This window comes from Triturus cristatus, chromosome 12 (genome assembly GCF_964204655.1).
Source record: "Triturus cristatus chromosome 12, aTriCri1.1, whole genome shotgun sequence".
Lineage (NCBI taxonomy): Eukaryota > Metazoa > Chordata > Amphibia > Caudata > Salamandridae > Triturus > Triturus cristatus.
In genome coordinates this window covers 711,130,262-711,153,808 of record NC_140595.1, presented here as the reverse complement: position 1 = coordinate 711,153,808, position 23,547 = coordinate 711,130,262, and the positions used below count along the sequence as shown (strand labels likewise).

The 23,547-nt window shown below is 44.3% G+C and overlaps 1 protein-coding gene across 1 annotated transcript in view; it reads right to left on the bottom strand.

Moving 5' to 3' along the window:
• LOC146780371 (hydroperoxide isomerase ALOXE3-like) overlaps positions 1 to 23,547 on the bottom strand; it is a 343,450-nt gene that overhangs the window by 95,581 nt on the left and 224,322 nt on the right. Inside the window, exon 6 of the mRNA XM_085636765.1 lies at positions 1,543 to 1,715. Within this exon, the coding sequence (XP_085492891.1) occupies positions 1,543 to 1,715 (173 nt within the window). The remainder of the gene's footprint in view (positions 1 to 1,542; positions 1,716 to 23,547) is intronic.

Genomic DNA, 23,547 nt, shown 5'->3' with positions numbered 1-23,547 from the left:
CAATGCATTAACTGTCCACATCAAAACTTCCTCTCCCATTACTCGTTGACTCGAAGATTGCCTTTTATTCATGTACAGCGCTCTGCTGCCTTTTGGCTAGGTATGCATTACAGAAATATCACATATATCCATGAGGTCTGGAGTATACATGGGGAAATGGAGCTTGTCCTCTCACACTTACACAGGGGCTTGACAGAGCTGGATGGTTCAGATGACTGGCACAGAAACATAGAGCATGTTCTGTCCTGGGATGAATACCACAAAGGTTTGAAGAAGACTTTGGTTAAAGAGCGTCATTTTAAAGGCTGAATGTAAGCACGTCACAGGGCTAAAAGGCATTATAACTCTAGGGCTATTGATCAATCACAGGCAATAGTCACAAGAGGATGCAGAGCATGTCACCTTCAGTGCTTTGACGGGGCAAAAGGGCAGAACATCATCAGAAACTTGGTATCTGCCACTAAAGAGCATTAATAGGTACCTCTGAGATAAGTCCAGTAATGTATACTGTAGCTGCCTCCTCATAGACCTGTCATCATGCAACCTAGTAGTGTCAAATTGTTCTGAAACAGACTCCAGTGTCGGGAACAAAGACCTAGCATCCATTACTTGCGGTTGGACTAGGAGACATTTAAAAACTGGCCAATCGAGGTCAATGTACATCGGCATGAGGTACCTATGTGGTTCCTTAAATTTAGTCATTCATAAAATGTATATTTTAAAATATTGAATTCATGTCATTGATATTGAATACAATTTTAAGCAATGCTCTATATTTCAAAGATGGAAGCCAAAATGTTGAATGTTTGATAAATAATTCTCAAACCAAGAAACCATACACATGAGAGTCACATTGTAAATGAAAACACACATTACCTAGAATGTGGTGGACATCTTTGAACTCAATTAAAATATGGCAACAGAAGGATGTGCTGGCAATAAGACCCACTCCATGACAACTGAATGCGGGAGTCTATATCTGGAGAGGAAGCTCTTTGTTGCACACCTGTTTGGTTTGTCTGACACCCAGATTTTGCACTGCTCTGTGTACAATTTTGTGATTAAACATTGTGCCTGGTGCTAGCTAAACCATATTTCATAATTTCTGCATCCGCTGTAGTTGTATGTGTGTGTGTGTATAGCTTTAGTGCTGTTGCCTGTGCTGTATTGATCTATGTGTGTGAAAGAAGCTTGCACTGCTGCTGCTATACTTAAGCAGTTTGTTGCAGTGAGAACATTTTTTTATTTGCTTTCTTTCAATGTAGCTGCGAGATGTGAAGTAGTAGGTCATGGATCACAATGCAAACACTCCATATATTATATTAAACAGCCAATAACACGAGGGGAGAGAAAAACAGTAACCTGGGCAGAGATCAACCCTGCTTTATGTGCAGTTTAAGAGCTAGTAACATTAGCTCTTGCAGACAGTTGCACCATCAAGCCACACTTAACAACAAAAGAACTGGCGGGGCCTCCAGCTGAAGACATTTGATACACACACCAGTTTGCAGGACATTGGAAATGAAGAACAAATGTGCATACCTGTAACTCCGCTGTAAGGTTTGTCTTTGGCCCCAGGATGTATTCGACCATGCTGTCCGTCACTGGAAAGTTGTCCGGGATTTTGTTGCACTTCTTTATAATCTTTGGATCAATGCCATTGAGGAACTGGTACCCAAAGAATGCATCTTCTTTCCAGTGTTGGGACACATACTCTACAAAACAGAGTACAGTAATATGAATAAGATTACACTGTCAAGAAAATGTTTTCCATTTGTGAGTGCTGTTATCATCGTGAGGATAGATTTGTCTCACTTATTCTTCCAGAATCTGCTGCCCTACTTTGAGCTTTTTACTTTCCAGTGGGTGTTTTCTTCCTTTGTTTGAATTGGAAGGAAGAGACTATTACTGTGGAAAATGGAAATTAACATATATACAATATTTTTGTAGTAATTACGTGGTGCAATTAACAGAGCAAAATTCATTTATTCTTAACTCGGGAAGCACAGAGCATGAACGGGTGCTAACCAACTTAGTGCCCGATTCCGATCTTGTTCGGGTAGCATACTGAACGACTCGGGTGGAATGCTTTCCATATGACTCAGAATGGGGCAGTCCGACCGTATGAGTATGATGCTTTTAAATGCATCGGATACGATGGGGGCGTGGCTTGCGCGCCGCTGCGTGATGGCGGTTTGTGCTTGAGCTCTGCGCTGGAGCAGGAGCCAACGGAGGTTTCGCTGTTTGCCCTGATAATTTCTGAAGGGGGCCTTATGGATATGAAGCTGCCAAGTATGCCATGAGAGACTTTTCCTGAACTTTGTGGCTGCCGGTGACCATATTTCGGGCGTTTTTAGGTGGCGCTCGGCGTTTTCGCGAGCGGCCGCCATTTTGTTTTTCTCAAGAGCGGGATGTTTTTTCTCCTCAGCACGACGCTGACACTGCTAAGGATTTGCCAGGAATAAGGATGGACAAGAACTGGTGAAGTTGCTCACATTTCCTACGTTTATATTGTTCTTTTTATTTCCTCCTGCTGCTTTGCTGCCTATTATGACCATATTGTGTGGTTTTCGGCTGATATACCTCTAGTCAGAGCGCCGCCATTGCCCTCTTATGAGGTCTCTTTGATCATTATTTCCCTGCTTCGTGGCTGTTTCTGGTTGTTGGAAGGTGCCTTTTTTGATATCTGCAGGACTTGATATTTTTGTGAGGTGGTCCCTCTCCTTGCCCTGGGAGACGCCATTATTATTGTCCTTTTGATGTGAGCGCGCTTTCCATTTTTGCTCGTTTCCTTTCTTTTTGCTCCTGCTGAGGTGGTGTGCTCTATGGCTGCGAATATGGGCCCGTCACCAAATGCTAAAGACGCTAAAGACTCTAAAGCGTCTCTTAAAAGGTCCAAACAGATATCCCCTACACCTGAATCTGCGCAAAAGGACCCTGGTGCCACTCTTGAGTCTATCCTGACGCGCCTTAATGAGGTCTATGAAATTGCGCAATCTACCAAGATTTACTGCAAGTAGAGGTGTTAGCCATCAGGAATGATTTCAAGGCCCTTTCCCTTCGTGTTTCGGACACAGAAGCACGTATTAGTGGCGCAGAGGACTCCATGCAAAAGCAATCTAGATCTCTCTCACAGTTAGAGCGCTCAATGGCAGCATTGCGGAAAGACCTTACTGAGCAAGAAGATCGTACCCACATTTCGCTCTAAGTCTGCTACGCAACCTAGAGCGATAATTTTCAAGCCACTGCGCCATCAACATACAGAGAAAATTCTGGCTCACATGCGGAAGGTTAGAGTTGTCTCTTGGAATGGCCATCGCATTTCAATTTCTCAAGACTTTGCCAGGGACACGGTCATTAGGAGAAAGGGCTTTCTTAATCTCCGGAAGCGTTTAGCCGAGATGAATATTCCCTTCTCTTTTGCCGGCCCTTCAAAATTCCGCATTACTTTCAAAGGGCGCTCCAGAATCTTCGATGAACCTGCTGATTTGGCCTCGTTTCTGGATAATCAGTTGGAGTCACAGATGGATCTTCAAATGGAGGCCTCGCTTGTTCCTGGCTCCTCTGGCACCTGAGACGTCTATACATACTGCAATGTGTTTTTTTCTTTTTGTCTTTGCCAGGTCTATTAGGTTTATTCTCTCGTAGATCTGCATGGTGGTCCTAATGTCCAATGTTCTGGACGTGCTGTTGTTGTCTTATGGTTTTCCCTTCCCATCGTTATAGTGTAGTGGTCTTTTATTGTCGTTAGTCCTACTGCGCGATTCGTCCAATATTTCGTGGTAGTGTTTCTTGATGGTTTTATCCCACTCATGTACACTTGTTGTCCTTCCTACTCTTTTCATCCCCAATTTGTCCTTCTATATTGGTCCGGGTCCGTTTTTCTTCGCCCATTGTAGGGCTTCTTAATTTTCTCAAATTTGTGTGTGTGATTTGGTCTTCTCTTTTTTCGTTTATGGTCTCTCTGTCTGATCTTCGTCTTTGGTTGTTTCGTATATCTGGAGTACGCCATTGTTTATTGGTGTTTTGGTGTATTGATTGATTATGTATTTGATTCATAGCATGTTTTTTAGATAATTATTAATTGCTGCTATTAGGGATAATCTTTCTTTTCTGTATAATTAGTGTTTATATCTTTCTTAATGTTATATCTTTGATCGTTTTGTTTCAGTATTAATATTAACTGTCTTCTTCCACTAGATTGGAGTTCTATTGCTGTGTTGTGTTTGTTGGGCTTATGCTTCTTTATCTTCATGCTCATATATTTACGATGTTCACGCTTCTTTTAGTACACTAAGTGCTTCGGATTCTATGTATCAGTGGTCAGTTATTTATAAGTGTATTTATAGAGTTTACATATTTATATATAATCTCATTTCGCTTATTTATCTGCCATAGGGCTTCATTGACTGTTATACTTATCTTTACTACATTCCGTTCTCTACTATGTTTCACTTCTCTCTTTTTTCATTTTCTCTTCATAAATGTATCATAATTGTACCATATAATATTCTTTGTAATGTATTTCTTTCTCTTTATTCTTTTCTGCTCTTGGTGGTGTCTACTCTGGCTTGGCTATAATTATAGTGTCGTTAGTTTTTGATTCATTTTTCACTAGTTCTTAGTGAATTGAAGTTTTAGATTACTGTTATGAGTTTCTGCTCATATCCTTTAGATGGTTCTTCTTTTTAATTACATATAATCAGCTATGTATTGGTCTGGGGTTAGATATGCTGTTGGGTTTTATTCCTCCTGTTGGTTTCCTTGCTCTTTTTCCCATGTTCCCCCTGATATGAACTTGGTCTTTTTTAGACCTTCCTTTTGGACTCTTATCTCTCTTTCTCTGTCTATTTTCTTGCTTTTTTTTTCCTCTTCTTTCTCCTTTTCTTTTCGGATTTCCTCCGTGGATTCTCCTTGTTTCGTGTTGAGGTCTAGTGTTTGGGGGCGTGTCTTTTTGGAAGTTGTACTTCATATATCATATATGCAATATCCTTTTTTCCTGTTGCTAGCTCTATGTCTGGTTTGAATATTCTCTCCCTTAATGTTAAAGGATGAAATCACCCAGTTAAGAGGTCAAAAATTTTAGACTACTGCAAATCCCTTTCTTCGGATCTAGTCCTTTTTCAAGAGACAAAGGTCTCTGTCAAGGAGGCGTCATTTCTGAAGAAAGAATGGGTTTCTGATGTTGCGTGTTCAGATGCTTGTGGTAAACGTAATGGGGTAATTACTTTAGTTTCTAAACATTCTGGATTATCTATCGTTTCCTCTGAGCAGGATACAGAGGGTCGTTGGTTACTATCTAAGATATCCGATGGCAATGCTGTTCTCTTTGTCATGAATATTTATGCCCCTAACAAGGATGATCCGTTCTTTTGGAAAACAATCACCAAAAAGCTAAATAATACTCCTCAATCTGGCAATCTTATTGTAGGGGGAGACTTTAATTTACCAATGGATCCTATTTTGGATAGGAATTCTGCCTTTACCTATCGTCCCCCTCAGGCACATAAACAAATGATTAATATGTGCTCTCTGACCCATCTCCAGGACGTGTGGCGTCTTCATAATCCCACTGGCAGTGATTTCTCCTTTTTCTCTTCCCCTCATTCGTCTTTTTCACGCATTGATTATCTTTTGGTTCACTCCTCTCTTGTTCAATCTTCCTCTTCTCCGCTTATCCATCCTATCCTAGTTTCAGACCATGCTGCGGTGACGTTCACGCTTATGTCTTTTGCCCCTAGAGCAAGGTCTCGATCTTGGAGACTAAATACAGAAATCTTACATGATGATTCCCTGATTCGAGAGTTTTCTAATGATATTGAGACGTTTTTCCTTGAGAATGTTGGTTCAGTTAGCTCCCCTGTGGTTCTCTGGGATTCTTTTAAATGCACTTTCCGTGGACAGGTCATTCAGTGTATGTCAAGGAGGAATGCTGCCATTAAAAAGGAACTCATGGATTTAGCAGATGAGATTAAACGTCAGGAATCTCTTTTTCGCAATTCTAAGAATAAGTCATATTTACAATCTATTAAAAATGTAAAATACACGTACAATACCATAGTTACTAAGAGAGCTCATATTGGCCTGCAGGCTCAAAAATCTAAGAAGTTGCTGTTAAAAAATCGTGCGGGCAAGATTTTTGCAGCTACATTAAAGTTCCAGGAATCTTCTTATAAATCTTCCCAAATCTCTTCTATCACTGATCAACTTGGTACGAAAAAATTCCAGACTGCAGAGATTCTTGAGGTCTTTCGCGATTTCTATAATAATTTATATACCTCTTCTACTCAGGCTTCTTTTGAACGGTGTCAGGAATTCCTGAAGACGGTTCCTTTGAAAGCTGTATCGGAGGAGGACAATAATTCTTTGAATTGCCCGATTACCTCTGAGGAGATCATTTCCGCGATTAAAGCCACTCGTTCTGGTAAGGCTCCGGGTCCTGATGGGTATCCTATTTTGTTTTATAAGACCTTTCTCTCCGTGCTCGTTCCGAAACTTCAATTGGTCTTTGATGCTTTTATTAAGGATGGCTCGGTGTCTGGCTCTGATGCTGATGCTACTATTGTAGTAATCCCTAAAGAAGGGAAAGATCATTCAGACCCCAAATATTTTCGCCCTATTTCCCTTCTTAACATGGAAGCTAAGATTTTTGCTAAACTTCTAGCCAAACGCTTAGAATCCTTTATTCCGCAATTGGTTCATCCTTCTTAAACAGGCTTTGTGAAGGGTCGTCTTGCACGTGATAATATCCGTACTTTCTGTCACATTCTCGGGGCCGCCAAGCGATCCAATCTTCCGGCGGCGGCCTTGGCCCTTGATGCTGAAAAGGCCTTTGATAAGGTCTCGTGGCCTTTTTTACGTGCCGTTTTATGTGCGCATAACCTTGGTGATTCCTTTATCCGTATGGTGATGTCTCTGTATTCCCGACCTCGAGCTAACATAAGAGTGAATGGAGCTACGTCGTCCTTTTTTAATCTTTGCCAGGGTACTAGACAAGGTTGCCCTTTGTCCCCTCTTTTATTTTTGCTGTCCATTGATCCTCTTCTCAGAATGATTGATGTTCATCCAGATATTAGGGGGTTTTCTTTTGGATCTCATCAGCTTAAAACAGCTGCTTATGCTGATGACGTTCTCATTTTTTCAGAAGATGTTGAACGCGCCATCCCTGCTATTTCTGACACAATTTCTCTGTGCTCAGAGGTTTCAGGTTATACCCTGAACAAAGATAAGACAGAGATGTTCCCCTTAAATGCTTACTGTTTCTCCTCTCATATGGGGTCGGCGGCAATATAATCAATTAAAATACTTGGGTATTTATTTTTGTTCCACTCTTTATGCTACGGTCACTTATAATGAATCTCAAACTATTCTTAAGGTGCGACATCTTCTAGAAAATTGGTCTCCGAAACATATTTCTTGGTGGGGCCGACTCCAAACTCTTAAAATGATGATAACACCTATTATTAATTTTGCTTCCTCTATGCTTCCAGTTCAGCTCTCTGATGCCTTCTTTCATGAACTTGATTTAATTACTTCCAAATTCTTATGGAATGACAAAAGGGCTAGAATTGCCTATAAATACTTGAGGAAATCCTATGATATGGAAGGTTGTAATCTTCCTGATTGGGGGAAATATCAGTCTGCCTTTTTGGCCTCCCAGGGGGCGCTCTGGTTTTCCTCTCCCTCTATTCATGTTCCAGCTTGGTTGCTAATAGAACAGGAATTGGCCTCTCCTCTTCCGACTGCCTCTTTCTTAACCGCAAATACCCTTTCTATTCCATTCTCTAGATCTATTATTCTAGACACTATTGCTGCGGTTCGCAAGGTTGATAAGAGAGTGGCGATTCCATTACATAAAACTAGATGGTCATCTATTTGGCGGAATTCCAAATTTAAAATTACTATTGATCCAGACTTGGTGTCTTATTGGTCGGGGAAAGGTATCTCACTTGTTAAGCATTTATATGATTCCAATAATGATCCTCTCCCTTACTCTTCCCTGGCTCAGCATTTCTCTTTATCTAATGTAGATTTTTATACCTTTCTTAAGATAAAGGTAGCACTTGCTAAAGTACACTTTCATCCTTCTTCCCCTACGATTACGCTTTTTCAATTTTGGATTAAGTCTGGTCATGTAGCATCTAGGATTTATAAATTGTTGTCGTCTCCGACACTTCCTTCTCATACTGTTACACAGCAAAAATGGCTCCATCATTTCGAGCATGGTGTTACCGATCATATTTCTTCAGACACTTGGCAGGATATTGGTAGGCTCTCTCTTCGTGATAAAATTGCCCCCTCTTTAATGCAGTCTAAGTTTTTCTCTATTAATCTTCTTCACTGGACTCCCACTCGTTTATATTCGTTAAATCTTAAGGAAGATAATTTATGTTGGAGTTGTGGTCTGGCACCAGGCGATTTCCAGCATATGTTCTTTGACTGTCCTCTTCTCCAACCCTTTTGGGGTTTAATTCATAAACACCTCATGCTCATCTTTAATATTAAGTTTCAACTTTCATTTTCATTAATCCTTTTAGGCCCACTGGCGGCCTCGGTCCCATTGCCTTTAGACTCCATGGAGTTACAACTGTTGGATCTTTTACTTACCATTGCAGTCAAAGTAATTCTCATGGAGTGGAAATCTTTTTCTTCAGTCTCTTACCATACTTGGTGGGCATGGGTTCTTTTCTACGTAGTGCTCATACTTCAGTTGATCATGCTCATCTTTCTCCGTCTATATCTTCTGGTGTGTGGTTGACGCTAGATACGTACATGCAATTGGCCTCAGAGGGGTTGGTGGATCAATATCCTTTTGATTTGTCTAATTAATGTTGTCTTGGGTGTTCGGTGAATCCTTTGGAAATCCCTCTCTTTTCTCTCCCTTTGTCTTGTCTTTCCTCTTCTCTATCCTGTCTCTTTTCCATCTTTGCTTTTTCCTTTTCTTTCCGTTTATCCCCAAATTTATATCTGATGATGATACTTTTGATAGCCACTTCTCCCGGCTCTTCATTGCTTCCTCCTTAATTAACGTATGTCTCTGATACTTGCATAATAATGAATTTTAAGATGATATTTCTATTGGTTACTATCAACATACCATATTGTGTATTTCAGCTGTTATCAATTGTATCATTCTTGCCTGTATACTATGCTTGCATCTAATCTTTTAAAAAATAAATTCTTTTGAAATCAAAAAAAAAAAAATGCATCGGATACGATTCAGTCAGGCTCCCATTGACTTCAATGGGAGCCTGTGTGCCGAACGAGTACTCAGGCACGCATTGATAAAAGGGGTGGCTGGGGATAATCGTGCACCATGTGGCAGGCACCTCATGATGTGCATGATTGGAAAGAGGGGAACCATGGATACCCCCACGGGCCCAATTCAGAGGCCCCGGGTGAAGGGGGGCCTGCTACGGGCCCCCAAAGACTGATTTCAGAAGCCTTTTCGATCCTGGCAAACCAAATTAGAAAGGCTGTCCGAATTGTTTATCGTACTTGCTCACTCGAAAAACCTAGTACATAGAGCTGTACGAATCGGTTCCTGAAGGCTCTATCTCTCTGAATGCCTTTCAGAACCAATTCGGTCAGCGTTAAGGCTTTACAGGCATCGTACTTGGTCGTTCGGAACTGTGAATGATTCGGTTACAAACAAGGGCTCCGGATCGGTTTAGGCAATTCCAAATCCGATTTGGAGCTCTTACGACCAAAATCGGAATCAACCCCTTTGATGCCTGGAATTTTGATAAAATAAAGGGGTTTCGGGTAACTCAAAGAGAAAGAAGTGGTCATGATTTGCGAAAATGTGAATTAATTAGAGGTGGAAGGAATTTGTGAGATACAGTAATCCCTGTACAAATGAACTACCCAAAGCACATTACCACTAGAATGGCAGGTGAATAAATGGTGAAAGTGGCTAACTTTCAATAGAACCTAAAACTGGAAATTGCCTGTGCAATGAATCTAGAGTAGTATGAATATAAAATCAGCCAAGTGGTTCAATGTTTTAGGGTTTATTTAAAAGGAAAAGCAATCAGGGATAAGAAGAACTGGAGAAACCGTGGAAAAAGAAAGGATTGGTTCAATGAGGAGTGTAGAAAATCAAAGGCACTGATAAGGAAAAGTGAAAGAAGCCTTAAAGAAAGGTATGATACTGAAAGTTATAATAAAATTGTAAAGGAAAGTGTATAAAACGCGTATTAGAAATCAGACTTTTTTTTAAAGAGAAACATTGGGGAAACTGGCTGGAAGCAATGCAAACAAGATTTGCAAGAAAGTTTTAGAAGTAAGTACAGGAAGGTTCAGGTAAAACACAGGGATCAATGAATTGTGTGGTGGAAGAAGCTGCATGGGATTCGTATTTGGAGGAAATATATAGTACGTTGGCATAATTAGTGAAAAGAAGTGTAATTCCCTGGGAAGGGGTGGATGATGACATCAGATCCCACTTCACACTATGTAATATAAGACGCATTATGCAAAGTTAACCTTGACTCGAGCAGTTGGACCCTATAACCTCCCCGCTGTCATAGTAAAGATTCAGCCGGAGTGGTGGGCAGAATTTCTATTTCGGATGTTCTCAGTCATATTAGAAACAGGTCAGATCCCTGATAGCTGGAGAAGTGCTATAATCAGACCCATCCATAAGAGAGAAGAAATAAAGGCCCCAAAAAGGTATAGGTTGATTAACCTTTCAGATTAGTATGTGCAAAAATTATTTTTAGAATATTTAGGGAAAGGGTTGACTGGAGACTAATTGTGAAGTAAGAACAAGGGGTGTTTACGGAGTATCACTCCACAACGGATCACTGTTTTGCCCTCTGATCCATTGCACAGCAATTAGTTGAGCAGAGAGGCAGTTTGTTCTGCTGTTTTGTAGATTTCCATGTTGCATTCGATCTGGTGGACCTGAGCTGCTTATGGGAAACCTTGCTAAAATGTGATATCCACAAGAGAATATTGGTCTTAATCCAGGAGTTACATAAGAATAATTGGGCCCAGGTCATTATGGATACTAAAGGGATGTTGACACAGAAAATAGCAATTATTAATCGACTATGACAGGGGTGCGTTTTGGCCCCACTACTCTTTTCCATATTTGTAGCTGATCTACCGTCTGCCTTGGCGGTGGCTAGAGGTGCTAGTCCCAGAATGAATTGCAAACATAGATCATGCCTTCTGTATGCAGACAATATTGTAATTATAGATCAGACAAAGATGGGGCTCAAGAGAAAGCTGAATGCATTAAGGGAATACTTTAGCCATAAAAAGCTAACTGTAATATGGATAAAACCAAGGTATTGTGCTTCGATAAAAAAAAAAAAGTAAGTTTTAGTTGGTATTTGGGTCCCACAAAATTGGAAATAGTTCATGAGTATCTAGGAGCTTGGTTTGAGAGGTCCCTGAATTTGCATATGGAGTCCCTGAAGGCAAGGACCCTTGCCTCAGTGAGTGGCTTTAAAAGAATTAATCGGTATTATGGTGTGATGTCACGTGGGGCATGGCTATTCAAGCAATGGAGTTGGACATGCTCGATTAGAGCTCCGTTGCTGACTCTCCTTGCCTGGCTAACAACATGCAATGCAGCAGGTTTCCAGGGATGGTAGTTGACTCCGCCGAGGCCCGGTCTGACCTGTGACACACAGTGCAAATTGAAGCCGCAGAGGGTGCCGAGGACCAGGCACGTGACCGGGTAGCGGAGTGCATGCCAAGCGGTGACGGGGAGTGTCCGCCAGAATCCTTTACGCAGGACTGGAGATGTGCCCCACCCAGCAGGCCACGGTGCTTGGCGGTCAGTGGCACACAGCCATGCTGAGCCCCCGCTGGCCGCTGTTGGAGCCTGAAAGAGGCAGAACCATCCGATGCTGTGGTGAGTGCGCTGGTGTGACAGCTGACAACCAGAAGAGCGAACTTTGACAGACGGTCGATACTCGCACCCGGCCCAAGATGGTGGCCCCATATCCCCGAGCCCGAAGGTGACATTCTACAGTTCACCCAGGCACCGGGGGCAGTCAGGCACGATGCTGACATTACACTGGAATTGGGCGAATCCGGGGCAAAGGAGTAGTTTTGCTGGATTGGACTCGGCGGCTGCCACCTAACAGGAGAAGACACGCACTGATTCTGAGAACACATAGAGCTGGAGATGGTGGACGGGCGGCCCGGAGCTGGGTGGTGACCTCTAGTACACATCCAAACCCCAGAAATATACGGGAAGACCACTGGCAGTGTTTCGGGACCAGGCAAGTCTCAGACAATAGCGGAGTGGTGCTAGCTGGAACTAGGCATACTCCTGGACAGCAGCCACAGCACATTACTTTTGGCAAAGAAGGCTAAAGGTGGACTGGCCTGAAAAACCGCGGCAATAGACCCCTGAGTTGTGAAACTGTGCTCCTGCTTGAGCACTGTGGACGAAGTCTTAGTGCCCCCCCCCACAAGACATGCGCTCTACAGAAACCCCTTTGGCACTGACACACCTGCTTGGCTGCACGGACCAAGGATCCCGTACTCGGCAGCTGGCATACCAGGGATGTTACTTTTCCCCCAGGTGCATTTTTTACAGATCTGGCGAGGCTGGAAGAGGGCCCTCCCCCTTTTTGCTTACTTCATACCACCATTTTGGTGTGGTCGCTGACAAGCAACTGGCCTCAGCTCTAAGTCGCGCGGAGGGTGACTGCAGACTGGCACCGGGGACCCACCGACCCATCCCCCCTGACCTGCGCCCACTCTGACAAAATGCCTGGAGAGACATCACCAGACTAAACATCCAATAAATTTGATGCTCTGTTCCTGGAGATCTGACCCGAAGATGCCGAAGGAAGATCGAGGTGCATAGTGGGCCTGCCGGAAGGCACAGAAGGTAGGGAGGCAATTGCATACAATCCTGGATTCGTGCACTGCGACCGGAAGGAATATTTCCCCCTATTTTGTTATTGAATGTGCACACAGGATGCCGGCAAAGCATCCACCTCCAGGGTCTAACCCCAAACCACTTCTGGTGCGGGTGTTGAATTACATAGGGAATATATGTCGTTACTACGCATTCCGTTGCAACGCATGCCTTTACCACGCATGCGTTACAACGGAATGTGTTTTCCACGCTTTGCCGTTACCTCGATTTTACCTTTACTTCGCTTTTTCTTTTTTTGGGGGGGTGACCCCCCCCAAGCCCCCTTTCTTCTTTTTTTTCCCTTTTTCCGCAGGTCTCCGCCGACACTGAAAACGGACTGATGCTTTTTTTCGGATTAGGATGACGTTGTTCCGTGATGACGTTGCTTGCGTGGTGAAGATGGTCGTTGAAGCATTACGCGTTGTGAAGAAGTTTACGAGGTAAGTGTATCGTTGTAAACGTAATGCGTAGAAAATGCTTCGTGGTAAAGGCTGTTTCCCGTTTTCACAGTGCTGGTGCAGAGACAGCAATATTCCTATATGGCAGTGAAGAGACGGCTCCGGCAACAGGACCTAAAATATTCCTTGTTGATCCCAGCCTGCTTACGGGTGGCTGGACCTACTTCTTTGATACTCCGGAAGCAGGGGAGACTGGCTGAACACACAAGCATTCACAGGGGGTGCCTCCTCAACAACGGGAACCAATGGCATGAATATCGTCGGCCTTCCGGGAAGACGCAGGAGGGGGAAGAAACGCAAAACTGGTCAACTCTCCCATAACTTTGGACCCAATCCAGAACAGATGTTGCAGGACCAACTCAATGCGCTTTAGGCTGCGGCAGAAATTAGAGGGACACAAAGGAAGGCATCCTCTTTATCCAGTTTATAAGAGCAGGACAGCAAGGGAGAGCAGTCAGGTGAAAACTTGAACTCACAGGACTCAGATAACCTTCCGGAAATCGTGCCTCAAACTGCAGATGGCATTATATAGACCATGATAAATAACTCTGGGCAAGCATCGACTTGAATGCTTTGAAGTCCACGCATGTGAGACATATGCTCTGCTTGCATGAAAACCCCCTTGCCTTTGTACAATGTCTTTTTCTTTCACTGTTCGGATGACTGCATGTTGCATTTTTGTCCTTTTGGTATTATCAGTTCTAGTTTGTAGTAGTTTTGCCATCCGCCACACACTGGGTCGACACACACTGAGTTTTAGATAAATAGCTTTTCAACAGCAATTTCCATCTCAAACGTGTACTATGCCAATTAACATAACAGCTACATCTTTTGCAAGTCATATGCTTGTTCTTGATTTAAGTTCATGACACCTGTTAACATTTGCACATGGAATGTGAGAGGCATACACATACCTTCCCGCAGATACCTCATTTACTCGTATCTCAAGCAACATCACGTACAGATTGCTCTCCTTCAGTAGACGCACTTGCCAGGGTCTGAGGTGAAACAATTGCAGAGAAGATGGAGGGGGCAGTTATACACCACAGGATATTCAGCATACGCTAGGGGAACTTTAATTTGGGTTCGGCCAGGCACTTTGTTACATATAGATGATTCACTTACTGACACAGAAGGCCGCTACCTTATAGTGCAGGGAAGGCTAGATGGGCGACCTGTAGTTCTTGCATCCATATATGCACCTAACACTGACCAGGCCGCATTTCTGTACACCCTGTCGAATAAATTGGCTACATGGAATGAGATTCCAATGAAAATAGGGGGGGGGGTTACAATAGTGTCTTAGATGTTTGCCTGGACTGCTCCTTTACTCCTCTCCCTAGCACACCTATACATGCCACCATGAAGACATTAAATAACTGGGCTACGCAATGGCAATTAACTGATCCATAGAGACACAGAAACCCACATGACAGGGTATATTCATTCTACTCCGGGGCGCATGGATTACACATCCGCCTAGACCGAATAATGATATCTGATGACCTTTTAACAGCTTTTGTGGAACCCCAATAACTCGGGAGGACGCACTCGGATCATAATCCACACATGTTACAATTATAGTAGAGTAGGGGCACCCCCCGGTTCCGAAATGGAGTTTACAGGCAGACACACTATTAGATGCAGCATTCCGGGAATCATTGGAAACAGCTGTAACACAATACTTTGAGCATAATACAGACACTGCCTCATCACCGCTGATAGACTGGGACACCTTTAAAGTAGTCATACGTGGGCATTGCCTGGGCACAGAAGCCGGCTTGTGCAAACAGCTGGAAACAGACCTTACTACTCTAGATTGAAATATGGAATCTCATGAGAAAGAGGTGGTTGGAGGCTCAAATAGGCGATTAACTCACAACAGGGAGGAACATGCCCGATTGCAAGAAAGACGCAGATGTCTTAATTACGCAGCACATTCGGCGCACACACATCAATCAGGCAACAAGGCCGGTGGCCTTTTAGCTTGGCTGATCAGTCAAAACGATACCACTTCACCTGTCACTTCTCTCCATTCTGCACAGGGTACTACAATATACTCACAACAGGATATACATTGGGAATTCATAACTCTTTATACCACATTATATAGGTTCCATACTTTAGCCACATTAGATGATATTCGCAGATATTTAGAAGACATTGCCCAGCCACAGATTACACCAGAGCAAAGGTTTCATTTAGATGACCATATTTTATTAGACAAAATTAGAGCAAGCATGCTCTCAATGGCAAATTCCAAATCTCCGGGCCCAGCAGGCCTACCGGTGGAGTTTTACAAGGCCTATATAGAGGTACTAGCACCGAAAATCAAGAGGGCATAGGAGTACTCAATAGAGGACTCTACCCTCTCTGACACGCAGAATGAAGCACTGCTGATCTCTCTACCTAAACCTGGCAGAGATCCGGAGGAGCTAGGCTTGTACAGACCACTGGCACTACTTAACACAGATAATAAGGTTCTAGCATCCATCATAGCAGCACGCTTGGCCCCACTGTTACGGACCTTTGTACATGAAGACTAGAACAGGTTTGTCCCCACTAGAAGCACAGCGCTTAACATACGCAGGTTTTTCAGGGTGCAGCATTATGCGGCAGACATCTGGCACTGTTCTTGCTGCTTGGTCCTGGACCAGGACAAGGCCTTTGACTCCCTAGAGTGGCCATATCTCTTCGAAGTGTTGCAGGGATAGGGGTTGGGAGATGTTTTTTACTCATGGTTCAATTATTATACATGCGGCCCTCCATTAGGGTTCAGACGGGCCAGCAGATATCAAATGCCATACGGGTGCACAGAGGTACCAGGCAGGGCTGCCCCCTGTCCTCACTCCTTTTCTCGCTTGCCATGGAATCACTAGCGACACAGCTTTGCAGGCAGGGAGCAGACTGGGGCATTCATCTGGGAGACGGCATGCATACTGTTTCATTGTATGCTGATGATCTGCTAATACACCCGAGGGACATGCATGATATCCCCATTACCATAGCAGAGACACTTCAGGACTTTGAAAGGGTATCGGGCCTCTAGGTGAACTGGGCAAAATCGAGCCTCTATTCCTTCTGTGATGAAACTGCTGAGACGAATGTACGTATGAATGATTTCTCCCTCCGCTGGTACCCATCCATGTTCAGATATCCAGGCATCTTCATATACCGGAATCCCGCTGATTTTGTAGAGGGAAATCGGATTAGGGCTATATCAGCCGTCGGATCCCAGGTTCAGTTCTAGAAGACCCTTTCCCTGAATGTGATGGGTAGGATCGCACTGACTAAGATGGTAGCATTACCAAAATTACTGGAGTACTTTGCTAACCTCCTGGTCTAGCCCCAACCGGAATATTCTGTGACCTTGAGCAGCTTATCAGAGACCTTATCTGGAATAGGGGTCGACCTTGCATAGCGCTGTGCAAACTTCATTGCCCTGCTAGTATGGGAGGCCTTGCGGTTCCAAATATGGAGCTGCATTATCTAGCGGCACAACTACAATGGATGACAAGCTGGTTTGCGGGTGCGGGATTAGAGGATACAGCTACCATGCAGCTGCCTTGGTCTCAATCCCAGATATATTACTTGTTCCATCCTGTCGCTAGGCCACCGTGCCCATCGCAAACCTGTCTTGCCCTGGCACACCAATGTTACAGGAGGAGCCTATACCTCACCAGACATATGGTCACATATGCTCCATTGCTGCCACTTTCTGGGGACACCCAGGGCCAGGATTGGCAATTCTAGCAGGACACTTACACTCTGGCACACAGCGGAACTGTGTACGCTTGGAGATCTCTATGCAGAAGGCGCTCTGTTACCCTTTGAAACTCTGGCGAAGGATTACGACCTGCCCACGGGTCAATTCTTACTACATAGCTCAATCACAAGGTCGTTATCAGCGGCATGAGGAGACATAACCTCTGAACCGGAGATGCATCTCCTGATACAATATCTGCATGCCATGGGCAGTGAATCTCACATTGTACACTGACTGGCTGAGGCGGTACTTGCTCACACAGTGAAACCCATGATGGCTCTCTGATTGCAGTGGGAAGCAGACAGTGGACAGCAGTCGACGGACCCTGAATGGGATACGGTACTAGCTATTTCCACTTACATTCCTAGAAACTCTAAATTTAGTCTTATACAGACATACATAACACAAAGGGCGTACCTCAACCTGGACAAATTAAACAAACATTGCCACATCGCCACTTCGGCATGCCCACGCTGTACACAGATTGATGTGAATATCCTCCATATGCTCTGGTCCTGCGCCTCCTTGCATACAGACTGGCGAGCAATTACTGCAACACTTGCCACATGCAATATCACATACATGGGAGGCCTTCTCCCTAGATAAAAAAATGACAAGGCCACATCCAGATTCATTGACTTAGGATTAATAGTAGCAAAAAGACTAATAAACAAGAGATGGAAACACACAGACCCTCCTGTTGTCAACAGTTGGAGAAAATCGCTTATAGTGTGGGCACAAGCAGAAAGCACATCACTGCGTAGAGAAGAAATAGCTGGACTATGCAAATACCCCATTGTGCATTATTGGGATACTATACTAGCGGACTTGAGACACATAGAGGGGGAGGAGGGAAACAGTTCCTCACAAGTAGCTGATACATGAGACGTAGATACAAACCCCCTGGTACACGATGCTCCCGGCTCAGAATAGGTCAAGGGCTGGTTCGGGACAATGAGCTGCACTTAGGAGGTATCTACATTGACGAGGGAGTGGTCTGGTCGCATACCCTGTCAGATACTCTCTGCGGTGATGGAAAAATGGACCTGCTGCGGATGTGTTGGATGGACATCCCCTGCACTGTAAATACATTGACCCAGACTTGCCGTTTAGGTGATGGCTTAGTTTGTTTGTTTAATTACTATATAATCATATCATATTTTGCTTTATCCTTCTCCCCAAATGCATGTTCAGGTACAGTTATTCACACGAAATGTCATTAAGACTCATGGATATAACGACAACATCACGGAAGGCACGAAAAGTATCTTGCTGTCCTAATGAACATAATAAACAAGCCTTTCTTGGACATTTAGACACAATGCAGTGTACAGAAGTCACAAGAGGCAGACATTTTCATATTATATGAGATAGATATTGTGTGCAATTTGATGCGTCTTAGCGGGGAAACTGATGCCAACTAGCCAACTGACATCCGATGTTACATATATACATGCACGTTTGAAACGTCTTTTTAAAAAAAAGAATAAAATGCAAATAAAAATATATATTTTTTAAAACACTTATGGTGAGATGTCACATAGACCCGTATTAAATGCTTTTGTGTCCATGATATTCCCGCAAGTACAATATGGAACTGAATTGCTATGTATCAGTGGCAAAAGTGGGTGAGATGCTGAGGACAGGAAATGTATAAAGACCTTAATGTCCCTAACAGGTTCCTTCATGATTCAGCGTGTAAGAATGGAGACAAGCATGACATTGTGGAATATTCTGGCCCAACTGGCACTAAGGAGATTCTGACAATGTCTGTGCTCAGGGGAAGAACAGGAAGTCTTCCAATGGAGTAAAAATGAGATTCAGCGAAGTGAATTGAAATGAGCCAAAGGAGACTGATTGTAGGGATGTGAAGGTGAGGTTATGCTCACAGAATTTACAAGTAGAGGCCTCAAAGGGTGAGCTGAGGGCATTAGGTAAGGATCTGTCTCGGGAATATGATTGGCAGTATTTGAAGGGAAGGAAATCAGAGGAATTTATGTTAAATGCCTGTCAGAATGAAGATTAGTTACTGTATCTGGATATATTACCAAATAGTGGGCTTAGATGTGAATTGCTAAGAATGAAGATTGGAGTTAACCCCTGTTATACAAATGACAAGACATAAATGGAAATGATTCAACTGGGAGGGAATGGTCAATGTGAGTTGAGTACAAAATGCTATATTTTGCACATCTTAGTGGACTGCCTAACAGTGTGCCCCTTGCAGAAATTGATTTCATGTCAATTATATTTGAAATCTGGGATTAGCAACTGAGCACAAGCCGTAGAACTTCTTACTGACCACGATATATGGATATTGCAATTGCTATTGGAAAGTTTATGACTGCAGTTCAAAAGGCCCTGCATAGGTTAGCAAGGTATTTCTAACAAGGAGCTATAATGGAGCAATCAAGTGGTGTAAATATAACTGGGACAAGGGAATAAGGAGAGTTTGGGGTGGAAGTGGAGAACAAATGCACCCCACCCCATCAGCAGGTAGCTGTAGCTTGATGTTGGAAAATCAGAACTCTGTATTGGACTTACATCTTTTTAAATACCAGGAGGAGGGGGGGATGACCCCCCCGGAAGCCTAAAAGACTGAGAATGGTCTGTGTGGTGGCTCTGACATCTCACAAAGGAGGAAGGCTTCACCCTGAAGCAGGAAGGAAGGACTGGCAGGTCGAGGCAGATGCTAGAAATTGTATGTGCACACTACCATGGTATAAATACATTAAGACATTGGCGCTTTTAAGTAATGGCAGATATTTTATGTTCTATCTCTTGTCACGAGGGGGACCTGCCATGAGAGCCTATCAAACTAGCGGGATCCTCTTAAACTAAAGGGGCCTAGCAATGAAGGGGAGCTGCCAAAGGTTGTGAGATGATAGTCAGCATGGCAGGGACAGCACAAGTAATCTGCATCAATACCACATAAGGGTGCGACGTAGAGCGTTGGAAAGGAAAGAATTTCCATAGCAGTGGTCCTTCAGATACTCTTTAAAAAAAATATTTTTATTGGCATTTTGTATAAAAGAAATTAAACAATAACACAAAACTGCAGTACATTACTTAGCTGTCCACACAGCCGGCCAGCCAGGGAGACAAAAAATACACACTATACTGTTGGGATGCATCCACATTACAAGATACAGAATACAGTCCAGTAGTTCGCTCCACTGCACCGTGACATGCAGGTCCTATCATGAACGCATTTCGGCCTCAGCAGTGTTAACCACCAAACTTTATCCAGTGCGGACCGAGGTCCGTTCGCCAGTGCCCGTTGTGTCAGGGGTCGACCGCAGCGGCGGAACCCAGCCAGCTTGTAAATGGGCCCCAGATGTCTTTGGGGTGGGATTGTGTCGGTAATAATTCCCAATAGCAAGACAATTGGTCCCTACAGTATGAGACATTTTTGACCCAATCACTTGCCGTCGGGGGAAGCGGCTCCCCAATGCAAGGCCACTTGCCCCTTTGCCAGCAGCAGTAACATTGCTATGAGCCTCCTCAACTGCAGTGGGATATTTTCAACAAACCCCAGCAGCGCCATCAGTGGTGTGCTAGGCAGTTCCTGCCCAGTGATGTCCTTGATATGATACAGTATTTTCAACCAAAAGTTGGCTATAGACCTGCGCTGCCAAGCCAGGTGGAGGAAGGTCGTTTGGGGGCCCCCACACCGCCAGCAGTTATTTTCTGGCCGCAGCCCCATCCGATGGAGCTGTGTGGGAGTGCGGTAAAGGTGGTGAATATATTTGAAGTGGATGAGCCTTAGGCATTAGTTAGGAGACAATTTCTCCAACTGTATGCTACAGAAGTCCCACTGCTCGTCTGTGATGTCCACCCCCAAGTCCTCCTCCCACGCTTTGCATGATGTTGGCACGACTATGGGAAGGTCCCTCTGTGCTATGATGTAAATGCAAGATACTAGTTTCCGGCCCGATTCCACAGTTATTATGTTTTAGATCACCGGCAGCGTCGAGGGTGGACTTGGAAATGTGCTGAATCTGTTCCAGCATGATTACGTAATTGATAATATAGCAGTGTGTCTAGCACTACATGAGGTGCAGAGCTACACATTTGCTGCAGAGTTAAAAAGCTATCCCCTGGGAATAGGTCCTGGCCTCGCTGAATATGGTGTAGGTGCACGCTCACCTGCGCCTTGCCATCCATGAGTGGAGGGAATAGTGGGTTAACTGCCAACGGCATGGAGGGAGCGTTTAGTGTGTCAGTGTTTGCCCTTTTGCATAGACCTCCCCAGGCGCAAAGTAAGGTTTCTGTGGTGTCTACCTCTTGACGTGGGCGTTTGTATGTTTGGTATAATGCTGTGCTTAAGGGGAGTGGTGCTACCCTGTCTATATCAATTGCCACGTGGCTGAAATGGTATAGGGTGTACCCAAAAGTGTCAAAAATGTCCCGGGGCACTGTAAGCATAGAGAGTGAAGTCCGGAGCCCCCAGTCACCCCTGTGCCAGCAGCAGAGTTAGTAACTCCCAGGACACCCTAGGCTTTCCCCCCGCCCATACCAGCTCGATCATGAGTGATCTAAGGCATTTGAAAAGTGCGCCGTAATTGGAACAGGAATGTTAATGAATAAATACAGTAATTTGGGCAGGATGATCATTTTCGCGACAGCAATGTGTCCTGCCAGAGAGAGGGGGAGTGACTCCCACCTCCTCACTCGTTCCTCTATCCATGCCGCAATCACTGGGACATGAGGGGCGAGATAGTGTAGTAACGCAAATAACGTCCTGAGTTTATGTGAGGTGGACCTTCCCGGCACAAAACCGGATTAGTCCAGCCTGGCAATCAATGGGAGCAATGGCTGGAGTTTATTTGCAAGTAGCCTGGCCAAAATCTTAGCATCTAAGTTAATCAGTGAAAGCGGCCGATACGGATCACATTTCGAGGGATTCTTTTTCAGGCTTTAACAGTGTGATAATGATGGCCTCACGTATGGACCTGGGCAGGGCTACCACCAGGGAGGCCTCGAGATAGACTCCTAGGAGGTGAGGGGCGAGTATCCCTTATACAATTTGGCCGTAAGACCGTCTGCACCTGGGGCTTTGTACGCCAGCAGGCTGTTTATGACCCGTCGCACATCTTCGACAGTGAATGGATCATCCAGATACTCGTGATGTGCCCTGCTGAGCCACAGGAGTTCTATTGAGTCAAAATAGTCTTGCAGAACAGAGTCAGGTGGGTTGGACTGGGATGTATATGACTGCGTGTAAAAATTTCTCATTGTGTCTAGAATGGCTGGTGGAATGAGCGCCATGATGTGATCAGGGGTGGCAAGCGCTTTGATGTACTTAGAGCCTCTAGGTGGTCTCAGGAGATTTGCCAGCATCCTACCGGCTTGTCTCCTTCACCATATCGATGCGCAGTTGCGTGTTTATGTAAGAAATTTGTTTCTCCAATTGCCTCTGCTTGGAACTCTGTAAGTTCACTGTAAACTTGCCCTAATATTTCAGGTGAAGGGGAGTGAAAGTATTGAGCTTCTCATGTTTGTATTTCCTTTTCCAACCTACATAAATGACCCCGGATGTCCCTTAGCACTCCAGATTGAAGAGCTGTACAGGACCCCCAAATCACCACCTTAAAAGCCTCCCATATCGTCCCGGCAGTGTCAACTGAACCCGTGTTGTTTTCAAAGTACTCCGTTATGTGCGTCCTGATCTCCTCTCTAAATACAGCATCTAGCAACGCATTAGTGGGGAGGCACCAAACAAATGGTTGTATGTAGGGCTTTGGTCCTGAGTGTTTTAGCATAACTGGGGCATGATCCGAAAGTGTGCGTGCATGATGTGTGACCTTGGTGGACCAAGAGTTGAAGTCCTTAGATGTTGGCCAGAAGTCAAGTCTGGACCAAGCGTAGTGCTGCAGTGTAATACATGTTCCCTCTTGTGTATTGGTATGGAATACATGCCAAGAATCAATTTAATGGTAATCAGACATTAAACCTTTTAGAACAGCAGCAGCCTGCGGGTGATGTGTTTGTGAGGAATCTGCTCGGTCAGCCGTGAGTGACAGGACCACATCAAATTCACCTCCCCACAATACCGCGGCATCTCCCAGAGACTGCATCTTGTGCCAGACATGTTGAAAGAAAGCAGGATCATCCATGTTAGGGCCATATGTATTGGTGATAATGACCTGCCTATTGAAAAGTGAACCCCATAGTATTATGTAACGGCCTTCGGGGTCACTGATCGTATGCTGCAGTTGCCAGGGGACACCCTGCCTAATCAGTATTGCCACCCCTATAACTACTCAAATAACTCAAGTAGTTGGATGTGTATACCTCACTGCATTTATTGGAGGTTAACCTCGAGTGGGCGGCCTCCTTCAAGTGAGTCTCCTGCAGGAGGCAAATATCCGCAACATGTCTAGTAAGATATGACTGTACCAGTCCTGATTTCCTATGATCATTCAGACCGC